Genomic DNA, 13,356 nt, shown 5'->3' with positions numbered 1-13,356 from the left:
ACTGGGGCATCAGCTGTGACCCGCAAGAAGGTTAAATAGGTGTTTAAAGAGCACGGAAAAAGGAGGAGCAGAAGGCACTTAAAGCACATTAATGTGAAGACTGGTGTGTAACATAGATACTGTGAAAAACTGCAAGGAAAATGGGGGGGGGGATATGGTCAGCCTCAAAGATGCCTAGAAAGGCGCTATAAAAAAAACACCCATCGCATCGCGCCCTTGGCACAGAAGACAGCTCACTGGGACTTAAAGTGCAACCTGGAGTCCCATTCTCTCTGCTGGAAGCTGACAGTCATCCTTACATCCTTACATATCTACGCAAGGCCATGGTGACTTCCTCTAATTATAGCGTATGATTGTACTCCAATTGAGAAGGGTCAATGGAGGGACTTGGCGACCGTGAGCAGGAAAACGATGTGATGTAACAGCAGGAGGAGGAGAAGGGGACTGTGGGTAACCATGAGGAATCGGGCACCCTAAACAGTAAGAAATGTCCACGGTAACACCGCCCTGTACTGATCGAACCTGTGTCACACATGGAGGAGGAAGACCAATCCAGACTGCATCCAAGGCTGAGCCCTTTAGTGCAGGGTTTCCCGACCCAGTCCTCGGGGAACTCGGGGATATCCAGGCAGACCACCAGCTCTCAGTAACCTATACTGGGAATTCGGCATTCTTGATTGGCTGGGAGCTGGGTGGGAGGAAAAATGCGGACCGTCTGGGGTTCCCCGAGGGTTGGGAAACACTGCTATAGGGCACAGACTCGGCTATAAACAGCCCCTAAATTTAGACATCGTTACAATTAAGGTTATATGTTTTAAAGGCAGTCATTAAGCACTTAAACAACAGCAAAGTACCTTAATATGTATGGCCCGCAGCAGAAGGACGAACACCTTCACACACACACACACACACACACACACACATATATATATATATATATATATATATATATATATATATATATATATATATATATATATATATATATATATATATATATATCACGGGATATATATAGACACACACACACTACAGGCCAGAACTTTTATTACAATATTAGAAATACTTAAAACAAATGTACCTTACTGGTTTTTAGTATTTTACAGCTGGTAGTAACACATTATTTGGCCACAAAGGCTGAAACTATTTATTTTGAAGAAACCATATCAGATTTGTTTTCAGTGCATTGACATTCACTTTGTGTTGGAATTCTATTTCATCACGTCAGAACTTGATTTCCCTTGATAGTGTCTTAATAAACTAAATGATAGCCACTTGTCTGCCTTGTCCACTGATAAGGGAGAATTTTTGATAAATATTTGTTATTTTTATTTTGTAATAGCTAGAAAGGCACAGCTAACAACTGAACGGAGGGCTGAAATCGGAATTTTGAGTGAAGACTTGTTCTCTTATCGCCAAATAGCCAGAATGCTAAATGTTTCTGAGGATGGAGTGACCTACTGTTTACAGAGAAAAAGGTTGACAGGAAGCAACAGTGATCAGAAACAGTCAGGGCCAAGGAAAGTGACATCAAAGGCTGAAGATCAGCACTTACAGTAGTTGTAATGTGCAAAGGGAAGTGGAAGATGACTGTAATGACTGAGCGAGGGCTGCGATTAATGTGAACAGAGGGAAGCCGGTACCTCTTAAGACAGTCAAGCAAAGACTGAAAGCAGCTGGACTGCAAGGTCGACTGCAAGGTCGAGTTGCTGCCAGAAAACCTTTACTGATGTTAACAAAGAAAAAAGACTAATATAGGCTAAGTAACACAAATATTGGAATATTCAGGACTGAAAGCAAGTCTTGTGGATGAAAGTCCATCCGTGGAGCAAACTGGACCAACAAGTTCAAAATGAACTGTTTGCATGCTTGAGAAGGTGCTGTGAGGGTTTGGACATTTCCAAAAAACACTGGAAAGGATACTGTGAATCTGTTGCTGTGATAAAAGTAGGAGGTAGTTATTTTTATGAAACTCGCAGTCATTAAAATACACTTACAACGCATAGTAGATTTTAAACAGGTTGCATTACACTTCAAAACCATTCAGCTACATTTGTTTTAAGTACTTCTAATATTTTCTTGTAATAAGAGTTTGAAAAAGCAGTCTATCATTTATTCTTTCAAAAATTGGAGTGTGGGCCCAAACTTCTGGCTTGTAGTGTGTGTGTCTGTGTGTGTATATAAATGAAGTGGTGTGTCTCCCTTTACTGCAGAAACCAAGCATCAAGCGCCCCCTGCCACCTTAAATCTGAATATCAGCCTAGAGTCAATAGATACAGAAATCAGTTATATATTTTTTGCTAGTATCTTCATATAAATTAAACATCATCATTACCTAGTTTATGTCACTAAGCATTTTACTATGTTGCAGTATAAAATTCTTTATAAAAAGTGGACCCGAGTATAAATCAAACGCACTGACAGCGTTAAGAGCATTCTGCACTGTGCGACACGGTGGGATCGATGGAAGCCTTCTGCCCAGAGTGAGGGAGATTAAAGGTCCGAGTACTGCCTTCCGTTCGAGGCAGGGGCCTCTCTGCCTTGTTAAGGGTCACTTTGATTAAATGGATTCCTGGGATTAGTGTAATGCTTAAAAGGAAAATGCACCACGTTGCCAACAGGAAAAATAATGAACACTCAAATCAATTCTAGTGGAAGTGTTCAATTAATTTTTTGACAACACACACACACACTGACAAACACACACACAAAATAAATAAAAAAAACATCTGCAGTCAAACAGGTCTTTTGGTTGGCTTGCGGGCCTCCATATGACTTTACACTGGTGCCACCTGCTGGTCGATGCCAGGCATCAGCTGATTCCCAGCACTATCAGGGCTCCTCCTCCTCTCCCCCTCTTAAATCCTAGGACACCTTTACATCATTACCCTGGTCAGTAATTCCATTCAAAAACATGAGCATAAACCTTCTGTTACCATAGTTACCAGGGATATTCTTACCGTGGTAACGACCATCCATCAAACCCGTGAAGACCAACAGGTCGTGTTTCCTGCAATGTTGCGTGCAGCGAGGTTTGGGGTACGTAAGGGTCACAGAGTTCCATGTCTGGTATCCGTGGTTAATGTACAGGGAGGGAGGGCCCTTTGTCCATCGCTGCACGCAGGATCGATGACACCCAAGGTCTGCCAGGAAGGGATTGGAAGGCAGTGAGGTCTGGTGGGAAGGGGTCAGTACTCAAGCTGGCTGGTAGACACCTGCACGGTGGGCGGGGAGCCACTGACGGCTGGCCCACACCAGCAGGATGAATGCCTGGAAGTCTGAACACTGCAGCTACAAGGAAGAAAGGAGACTACGTTAGTCCGCATGCCTGGGTCAACCTCCTGGGGACCAGGGCCAGAGCGATGCTTAGCATAGCAGCTAAGCACACAGACACTTAACCTTCGGACGTGTTAACCACAGAGACAAAGAGAGGAGGCCATGTAAGCCGGAGTGCCTGGGTCAGCCTCCTGCAGTGGGTTGCACCAGCTTAGCTTAAACTCAATCGTAAAGTTGGGTGTAAAGTGTACCTTAAGTCCAACGTTGAAACTAGCTAGATTGAAACTCGTGCTGCATTCTTTGTCTGTTGCACCGCTCCTACTTAAGTTACATCATAGTTAGAAGCTACTAAATAAAATATTGTCGCATATAATGACATTTTCACTGTGGACAACCACTGTCTGATATTACCGGAACTAACTGGCTGTTCCACATGTTTTTGAGTCTGGGTTATACATAGCTACCGATTTGTTATCTCTGTATTTATGAGAATAATTTAAAATACAGCTGTGATGAAACCCGTAATGTGCCGAGTAGGGCGCAAGTGTGTTTGCTAGGTAGCTTGCTTGGTTTGGTTTAGGGAGCAATAGATCACAAAACTCACAGATTGGCTCATATCATGGTATTTGAGTCATGGATCGGATCATTTTTCGTATTAGTAAAAAATAAAAAAGACACATAACTTTGCTTTCCATTTATTACTTAAAGAACTCTAAGAGCGGAACTTTTAAGATGCCCGTTTTCATGAACACACAAACTGCTTTGTCTGTACCTTTTCACTGCAAACTGCATCAGACTGATGTCCATGGAGGACAAACTTCACTGTCATCTTCTGTCTTATGTCAAGATCACAACTTATTTTCCTCATGATCTCAATACAGCCAAAGCTCTTTTCCCAAGATCACAAAACAAGGTCTCAGAAGAATAGAAATTGCTAGAAAGTAACAGTAAAACTTTCACACTATCATGGTATAACTATCCAGTCAATCCACGGTTCACATTCTGGGCGGGCGGATAAACCAGGGTCTGTTATACCACTCATATGTTTATCAAATTTATCGTAAAGTTAGATAGACGTATTTTAGGTGCTTGACAGTCGTTCTGCTACATAAGATACTCGAGCTCAGTGAATACAAACGGGATTCAAGCAAAACAACAACAGAACAGCGCATTTCTCTAGCTTGTCGACGAACGTTAGCTCACTAGACTAAGGCTGATATATCAATCCAGCCGCCTTGTTTTATCCTAAATCAGCAGAAAAGGTAACAGATTATTAAAATTATTACTGATATCATTATACTGTTACAAGTTGAAAATAAAAGGTTTTATTCACATTTGTGCCACTTTCACCACTTTTTGTTACGATGGACCTTACACTTAATGCTAAGGTAGTGAAAAATTTACGGTACAACTTAGTTCTACATTAAAACTATAACTAAAACTTCAACTGATTAATTTTTAGTACCTAGGGGCAGTTTATGTCCATTGTAGATCGAACTTATGCTTCGCTAGTGCAACCCACTGCTGGGGACCAGGACCAGAGCGATACTTAGCATCGCAGCTAACCACATAGGCGCTTAAATGTTGGTCATGTTAGCGAGTTAGCCACAGGGACAAAGAGAGGGGGCTATGTTAGCCGGCATGTTTGGCTCAGCCTCCTGGGGTCCAGGGCCAGAGCGATGCTGAGCATTGCAGCTAACCACATAGACACTTAACCTTTGGATGTGTTAGCATGTTAGCCACAGGGAGGCCGCATTAGCCAATGTGCCTGCCTCAGCCTCCTGTGCACCAGGGCCAGAGAAGCTATTAGCATAGCGGTTTACCACATAGATACTTAACCTTTGGATGTGTTAGCATGTTAGCCACAGAGCAGAAGAGAGGAGGCCATGTAGTCGGTGTGCCTGGGTAGCCAGCTAAAAGGTTCTCTAAAACAGACTCCTGAGGACCAATGCCAAAGCAGCGCCTAGCATAACCGCTAACCGCAAAGGCACTTAACCTATAGGCTTGTTAGAGTTAGCCACCACAATACAGGCATTAGACCTGCGGAGTTTTGCCAAGACCTCCTGGATGCTGGAGAAACGAGGCGAGTGGAGCGTCATTTTCCCTGCAGTATTTATACTGAATTTAACACCCCCACCACCCCACAGACATGCAGGCATGCAGGAGGGGGCACTGCGGCACTCTCAGTTAATAAGTATCCACGGAGAATCAATCCCAGAATGCCGAGCACTGGATGGTTTGCAATACTGCTGACAGAGTGTGCATACTGATTAATGTGGAGGACGTGGTACGAATCTGGAATATTCTGTCTGTCTGTTGTACATTGTGAGAAATGGGTGAAATGAAACCAAAGACAGCCAAAAGGGGGCGATATTTAGGCAGATACCTGCCACCTTCATCCATCTCCTGGTCCGCCTCTGTCGCAGAGCATTCCACATCCCCGTCTGCATTCTCATCCACACTGCTCTCGCTACCCTGAATGGAGAACTGGCAGGAGCTTCCGGGGGTCAGGGACTCTCTGCTTTGCAAACCACACACATATACGTTTCGGTAAATGAGACCCGGCACCCAAAGCCACACCCCCCCAGGTCCATGACTCACCGGAGGGCTCGCTCCAGCGTATTGATGTGAAGATGCTGCTCATTGAGCATCTTCCGCAGAGTGCTGATCTCTCGCTGCTTCTCCTGCAGCTCCTTCTGCAGCCGGTGGTTACAGTCCTCCAGAGTCTCGCAGAAGGCCTGTGCCGCGGACAAGAAGGAAGAATAAGGCAAGTCATAGAACCCTTTCCCTTACCAAACATTCACTCTACATTCCAGAATGTAAACATCCCAAAACCAGAGGCGGAACATTCCAGGAACCAGAGTGCGAACATTTCGGAAAGAGGTGCCGGGGGCCTTACTCTGCTCTCCTCAAGGCTGTCAAATGGACCTGGGGGGTCGTCCAGACACAGGAAGTCTCGAACTGGCAAGCTGAAGATACACACAGAGAACAGTAAGCACCAACCACTCTGATGACTCTGATGTAATTGATCGCAAACTGGATAACATCATGGAGAAGCTCACAGCTTTGCAAAACTTATTGGATGGCGGAGACCAGCGTGGACATTAGGGGAGCTGGAAATTGCAGCTTCTCGTACGGAAACCCAAACAACCCTATTATATCAGGTTTTTGGCTCCCCCCAATCAGCACTGGCCTCGGCCAAGGCCGCTGCTGCACTAACAACTCCCCCTGAAGAACAAGGCAGTGAGACTCTCTTGCATTCCTCTCCCCCAATCCCAAGGACTTGCACCCTCCCCCCATCCCACGCCTTTGCCGCTTCATACCCCCAGCGTGAACAGGCGGGTCTGTTGACCAGCGCCTCCATGGCTGCAGGACCGGATGGCTGTCTGTCTGTGCTGGACTACCTCCACCACCCCTTTTCCCTCACCTGTTGCAAGTCGTGTCATTTTTATGTTGTAAGGTGTAGTGATCATGTGCTTATGTTGCTGAGGTGTACAGTCTGGGGGCTGTTTTTTTATTCTCCTCCTCTCTCCTCATGTTATCCTGTTTCTTTTCTTCTCTCTTCCCCTGTCTCCCGACCTGTCTCCCCCTACTGTGATGTTTGTGTATATGTATGGTCGGGTTGATGGCCAGTTTTTTCGCTGGTACTTGTGACTAGTGACATGGTGTATTGCAACAGCAATAAAGGGTTTCATATCATATATCATGACACCTTTTCTCACATTCACACATACTTCCTTCTCCCCCAGAAGCTTGTTAGGCCGGTAGATAGGGAATGCAGAACAATTTACGCTAAAGTGGTAACGTTTCCACTGAGACATATCCTGCCAGCTATACCTCACGTATTACAGCATATAAACAAATGCGGCTCGTTAGGCAGACCCTGGGCATGGGGTGCATGTATTTTGCTGGGCAACACACTGTGTGCATGGCGGGGGCGGAATAAATGAAAGGGTGAAGACACTAGAGAGACGAAAACACTTGAATGAAGCACAATGCCCCTCCAGGGCTTAGAAAAGGCCGACGGACCTCAGCTGCTCCGGTAACTCTACAGGGACGTAATTCCTCCTCCGAACAGCTAGGGGGAGCCAGAGTGCAAAGGTGCTTGAGGATACTGAATGGATTGTCATCTGAAAATGTGGTTTAATGGAGCTGTGGGATTGGGTGTAGGAATGACCATAGAAGATATGCCCCGTCAGTGAGGGTGGAAAGGCGAGAGAGCGAGCACCATCCGGCCACGTCCTTGTGCGCCACCAGGTTCTGCAGGAACGTCTGGAGGCCCTGTTGGCGCTCCTCCAGGAAGCTGCTGTTGTAGTTGTCCTTGAACCAGCGCTTGGGCGGCAAGGAGAGACGGAAGCCGGGGAACATCTCCTTCAGCTGGAATCACAGACACAGACATATCAGCAGGTGGAGTCACGGTCAAAGAGCCAGACTGATGGCCAGTGCATGGCCTGTCGAATTAGGCTGAGCTGCATAAATAGGGCAATGGTACATCGCAAAAGATGCTGCAGTCAGAGGCATTGCATTGCATCATGCCATACAGGGGCACCAGAGCACCAGTCCTTCACATATGGCTGCACGCTTGTGTGTGTGTGTGCATGCGTGTGTGTGTGTGCAAGTGTCTCACAGGCCTCAGACATAATCACACCATCCAGAGGAAACATCAGCTTGACACAGCTTTGCAGTGAGCAGAAGCCCCTGGAGATACCAGCAGCTGCCACATGTTCATTTGCAGCTGGCGATCAACGGAGGAGTCCTGGACTTCCTGCAGCGCTCCCCCCCCCCCCCCCCCCCCCCCCAGTGTCAGCAAAATGCCCGTAAGCGTCTGCTCACTCTGCACCAGTAGCGGAGTCCGCCTGTAGCAGGCAGAGCCCTGCGATTGGATCATGCGTCCTGGACTCAGAGGTACAACGTAATTTCAGCAGCTTTTAATGGAATGACTGGGGCATCAGGAGGGATGGGGGTTGGGTATTGGAGTTGCAGTCAGAATGCTCACAAGAAAGATCATCCTTTGAATCTTTAGACCAGGACCTTAACCTGACCTAGACCATCCCAGGAAACACTAACATGTCAGGTTCTGCATCTGGTAGGAAATGTCCTGGAATAACAATTTATGTGGGGTCTGGGATGAAGACGAGATCCTCCATGACCATAAGAAACCAGCCTCAGCTTAATTCCATGACCAAAAATTATGGTATTATGGTATTATGTGGAACCCCAAAAGCCAGAGACAGAAGGTACAGGTTGAACTCCAACATACGCCAGGGGCCTACCTTGTCATTGAGCCTGGCAAAGTCCGTGTACCTCCTGAAGACCACCCAGCTCTCCTGCTGCGACTTCTGCACCAGGATCTTGTAGACCTGTGAAAAGTTCACAGGAGATGTCTTTTCCCCTTTCTTGGAGAGATGCTTTGATAATATGGCCAGTGTAGTGTATAAGGACATCGACCCATAGGTTTTGGGGTCAAGTCCCATGACTGGTTTTCAGGTGTTTAAACGGGCAAAAATAAAGTGATCACTGATTACGGATTTATCTGATGCTTTTATCCAAAGCAATTTACAGTGGCAGGAAGGTTAACAATGTGTGTGCTCTGTCGTTTGCGCACTGTTCTACTTGCTGCGCTACAGGAGCAAGTGACAAAAAATATGTACTGCTCAAGCGGACGGAAGACAGAGAGAGATCACTGAAATAGAGGGTCATCTTCACGCAATACATGTGGACTGTGACCATGACGATTGGCATGCGACAGCAGCACACTTCTAACACACAAGGAATGCGATTCCATGCAGTAAAAGCAAAGGGAGAAAAGAACCAGGTTTTGACTTCAAAGAGACTAATAAATACATAAAACCAACAACAACTACATACACAAACCTGAAAAGGACAAACTACTTCCTTGGGAGGGAGGGGGGTCGCATTGGCAGCCAGACAGATATATGTCTGCCCCGGCAGAGTCTGACAGGCTCTGCGGTACAGACCTTTTAGCACGGAAGCTACCGGCAACAACATAAATAATGGAAGCCTTTCAGTCCTGAAATTGGATATTGTTATTTTTGGAGAGCGATTTTAAAACTCCTAGTAAATCTAATAAAAGCAAAAGCCAGATCTGAAGAGCATGGATGTACCGGCTAGACATGCTTCCCCTTTCCCTCAGAGGTCAGACAACCCCGGTGTACACTCCGGACAGACGGAAAGGCGAAAACCGGGCGGAGCCGAAATTACAGCAGGAGCAGGAGCAGAACTGGCAGGAGCGGAAACCGATGGGAAACAAAGTAGCGGCACGCTGTGCGCCATCTAGGGGAAGCTGCCATCCAGGTCTAATGATTTAAGCTCCGTCCACCTCGCCGTCATTGAGGCCTAGTGTTATTACAAAAATGGGCGGGGTCTCAGATGGTGGATGAGGTCATCCATGAGTGTGGGGTGTGGTAAACGTAGCCGGGAACCTAGTCCTCCTACCGTGAACTTGGACCGCTCCTCCATCACCTCGTAGCCCAGGACAGTGGGCAGGAAAGGCCGCTCCTCCCAGCCGGCCCGCGGGCTGCTCGAGAACTCGACGGAACTGCCACGAACTCGTAGGCGGGTGCGGGGCGAGGGACTCTGCCTCTGGGGGAGGGAAGCGGCCTCCGCTGGCCGCACCCGACGTGGGGAGGAGCCTGACATGCTGTCCAGGGAGGCAGCTCTGCGGGTCCTGGAGCTGCCAGTACCAATCCCGTGCAAGGCCCGCCCAATGGGGGCGGGCAGCGGCATAAGGGGTGTGGCCATCTCTTCCACCTCTGCCGTCTCCCTCGGCGGCAGGCGGCAGCGCCAGGTGGGCCGCACTTGTGCGGATGACGACCTGTCCTCCTCCCCGGCAAGCTGCGGGTGAGGCGGAAAACAAATTACCCATCATGCTGTGTGACTCAGCACCCGGGGACTCGCTCCCCATTGAGTGTTTAAAGCACAAATCTTGTCGCATTAACTCCCATGGCGAACACTCCTCTGCAGACGTGGGGTGCGTTTAAATATGCGATCGGAGTAGGAAACGTGAGTCCATCTGCCAGGAAATCATTAGTACGGCAGAGTGCCATCTTTTATATGTTTCTGCGGGAATCAGGAAAGTGAGGACGGCACGAGCATGTAGGGTGCGAGTCGCCTGACTGGGAACATTACATAAAGGAATCCCAAGGAGAAAAGCCTCTTCTTTGGCTCCTTTCTGAGTTCACTGCATGTCCTGCTTTGATCACTGCTGACATGCGCACACACACACACACACACACACACACACTCCTGACAAGCTGGTGACTCATATCTCAGAAAAAGTAATGATGAGAACATCCTTGCTGATAACCACAGTATTACGGCTGGGTTGTGAACCAATGACCTTCTGGTGACAGCCTCTCAGCCACTGTATACATAGTGAGTGATTTTTTTTTCTCTTCTTACTAAGCCCACTTCTCATTCGGCCAGTGGTATTGATTGGGTTCTGTGCCTCGTGACCATCTGAGTTCTGACCCCGGGGTACATACTGAGTCAGGCCAGGAATAAATACGACGCGTATGTCAGGTACAAGTCAAGGGCTGGTGCTGAGAGCCAAACCCTGGGACTGTGCGCTGTCTCTCTAGCACCTGCACCCCCAGGGAACAGAGAGCCAAGAACAGAGTTGAATTTAGGAATATTCCTGCCTGGGCAGGGCGTCCTCTACATCACGGGCATATAGACCTAACGGGCTCCTGAATAACACAGCAACTGAACATAGGAAAGTCCCCCCATACCGTGCTCCAGTGCCAGTCAACACCCTCAATCAGCGCTGATGGGAACGATTCCCCGTCTGCCTTAATGCATCCACCACACTGTGTACTCATGTCCTTAATGTAAAGGGACGGCAGACGGACCGCCACCGAGCGCAGCGTACGACAGCTTCACCTATCCGTTTTATTGCCCATTTATATAAAACATTGTGAACATATTGACATAAAGTATGCCGTGCACCACCGTATTCGCGCACACAGAGCGGCGTCTTGCTGCGAGCCAAGCTGTCAGCACAAGCGTGTCACCAAGACGCGTAATAAAACGTGTCCGCTTTTATTCGTTGTTCAAAAGCGATTCGGGTAACAGAGGCAACAGTGTAAGGATAATAATAATAATAATAATAATAATAATAATAATACTGTGACGTGAGCGTGTGCAAGGCACTCAGGCGTTAAAAATGGGTCACTGGATCGGTGTGAAAGCGGATTACAGTAAACAGCGTGGAAGAAGCGCGGCGCCGCCTGGTACTGGGACCGATGATGCCTCTGTCCATTTAAAGGGGTGCTGCATACGGGACCCGTGCTCGTGCATCCATCCAGTGTCAATGGCAGCTCCACTATCATCGCCTGTACCACCATCAGTGTCCGATTGCATATACACCAAGGCCGGGAAAATCCCAAATACGGAAACTGAACAATTGACAATTGGATCCATTGACTGGAATAAAAGTTTTTTTTTGGGGGGGTCGGGTGGTACTCGGTGTCTTACCTTTCGCTAATCCTCTGTATTACTCCGTGCCCAGAAATAAAGCGCTCCCGTTTTCACGCGCGCCTGCCGGTCTTTACGCTGCACTTTGAGTCGCCGCATCTTGCCGCCCTCTCAGCCATATCTCCCGACTGGGTGGTGGGGGGGAATGGGATTGGGAGGGGTATGGAGGGGGCACGTTGGTCTACAATAGGCAGCTACGTCACCACGCCGTTGCCGGGATCAGCCAATCGTCGGGCTGAAAGCCAGCGAACCCCCCCCCCCCCACCCAAGGAGCCGGAACATCCCTCTGCTTGTCAATATACTTGCCTGTCAGAAGTGTATTAAATTCTCCAGGGTAACCTTGTTACAGTATTTATGATTTACTTTACATATCCTAGCCCCGCGTCTATCTAGTTTTATTTATACAGCTTGTAAAGCTCCATAATTTATAGGAATTTAGAGGAAAAAACACAGTAGGGGGTTAAACATATTCAACCATATCTGTGTAGCATAATGCGTGCTTTCTTTTATATTATACTCAGTACTCAGTGAAAGCAACTCACGTTAATTATGTATAAAAGCATGACGCCAGCCTTCAAGTCTGACGCATGTGCCATTCCCGCTATTATGTCACATCTAATGTAATGCAGGTCGCCAGGGATTTGCAGGTAGGTGTGTGTGTGTGGGGGGGGGGGGGGGGTGGGTTGCATAGATCACATTTGGGGACCAAAATGTCCCCCAAAATGCGGTAAAATCTGAAACTTCCTTACTTTTGGGGACACTTCTTCAGATCCCGATTTGGATAACTTAAATTTTATAAAAATCTGTTATAGCAATCAAAAAAGTAAAAGTACCAAAAGTCTTGTATTTTGTTTGGTTACTTATGGTTAAGGTTAGGGCTGAGTAGGGGTTAAGGGTGTCGTAATTGGGATTAAGGCTTTTCCCATAGAAATGAATGGACGGTCCCCATTTATATGGGAAGACCAACTTGTGTGTGTGTTGGCGAGGGGGGTCTCCTGAGACCCCCCCCCCCCCCTTTGTCCTAATAATACGTATTTAGTCATCTTTATAATGTGTTTGTTTGTTGTGATCTCGATACACACTCATTTTCCCGGTCAAGGCTAAGCAAATTCTGCCAAACCAGAATTGGGGCCATTTCCTCTACTCATTCTTCTAAGACATAGCTGGCCGTGAACATGTAATCGGTGGGGTTTTAACTGCGAATTAAACACGATCTCACAACATTTTCTGAGAAAGAAAGAAGGTCAATTTGCTGTGGCAGAGCTAATGGCCTGATTCAACCTCTTATTGGCGTCCCACCGTAATTTCATCACATGGGGAATTAGCGAACTGAAAGATCGCCAGAGAAATAAGCTCATTAAATGTCTGAACAGTTGAAGCAACTGAATAATGATATATGCTTATCATAATGATCATAATTGCCTTTTTGTTGTCTTTCATTCCCAGCATCTCTTTTAAAATTCCAGTAGAGCTGGATTTTAAATACTTAAACTGTTCTTGGTTTCGGAATTGGTAGGTAGGTCTACAAGGTGTACAGGCTGAGATAATAAAAACCTGATCCACTCAACCAAGATTTCAAGTAGC

General features: G+C 47.1%; 1 protein-coding gene across 3 annotated transcripts; it reads right to left on the bottom strand.

Moving 5' to 3' along the window:
* Positions 1-991: 991 nt before the first annotated feature.
* snx16 (sorting nexin 16) lies at positions 992-11,914 on the bottom strand. Of its 3 annotated transcripts, none has more exons than XM_049012527.1 (8): positions 11,773-11,914; positions 9,733-10,131; positions 8,550-8,636; positions 7,505-7,653; positions 6,176-6,245; positions 5,878-6,014; positions 5,663-5,797; positions 992-3,291 (listed from the first exon to the last, which is right to left on the bottom strand). In XM_049012527.1, the coding sequence occupies exons 2-8, from the start codon at positions 10,036-10,038 to the stop codon at positions 3,189-3,191; spliced, it is 987 nt and encodes a 328-aa protein (XP_048868484.1). In that variant the 5' UTR covers positions 10,039-10,131; positions 11,773-11,914; the 3' UTR covers positions 992-3,188. The 3 variants fall into 3 exon arrangements, with proteins under 3 accessions (XP_048868484.1, XP_048868486.1, XP_048868485.1); XM_049012529.1 differs by having other exon boundaries at positions 992-3,143; XM_049012528.1 differs by having other exon boundaries at positions 5,663-5,794.
* Positions 11,915-13,356: the final 1,442 nt, after the last annotated feature.

Source organism: Brienomyrus brachyistius, chromosome 4, assembly GCF_023856365.1.
Source record: "Brienomyrus brachyistius isolate T26 chromosome 4, BBRACH_0.4, whole genome shotgun sequence".
Classification (NCBI taxonomy): domain Eukaryota; kingdom Metazoa; phylum Chordata; class Actinopteri; order Osteoglossiformes; family Mormyridae; genus Brienomyrus; species Brienomyrus brachyistius.
The sequence above is the reverse complement of the archived record's forward strand: the minus strand, read 5'-3'. Positions and strand labels throughout refer to the sequence as shown.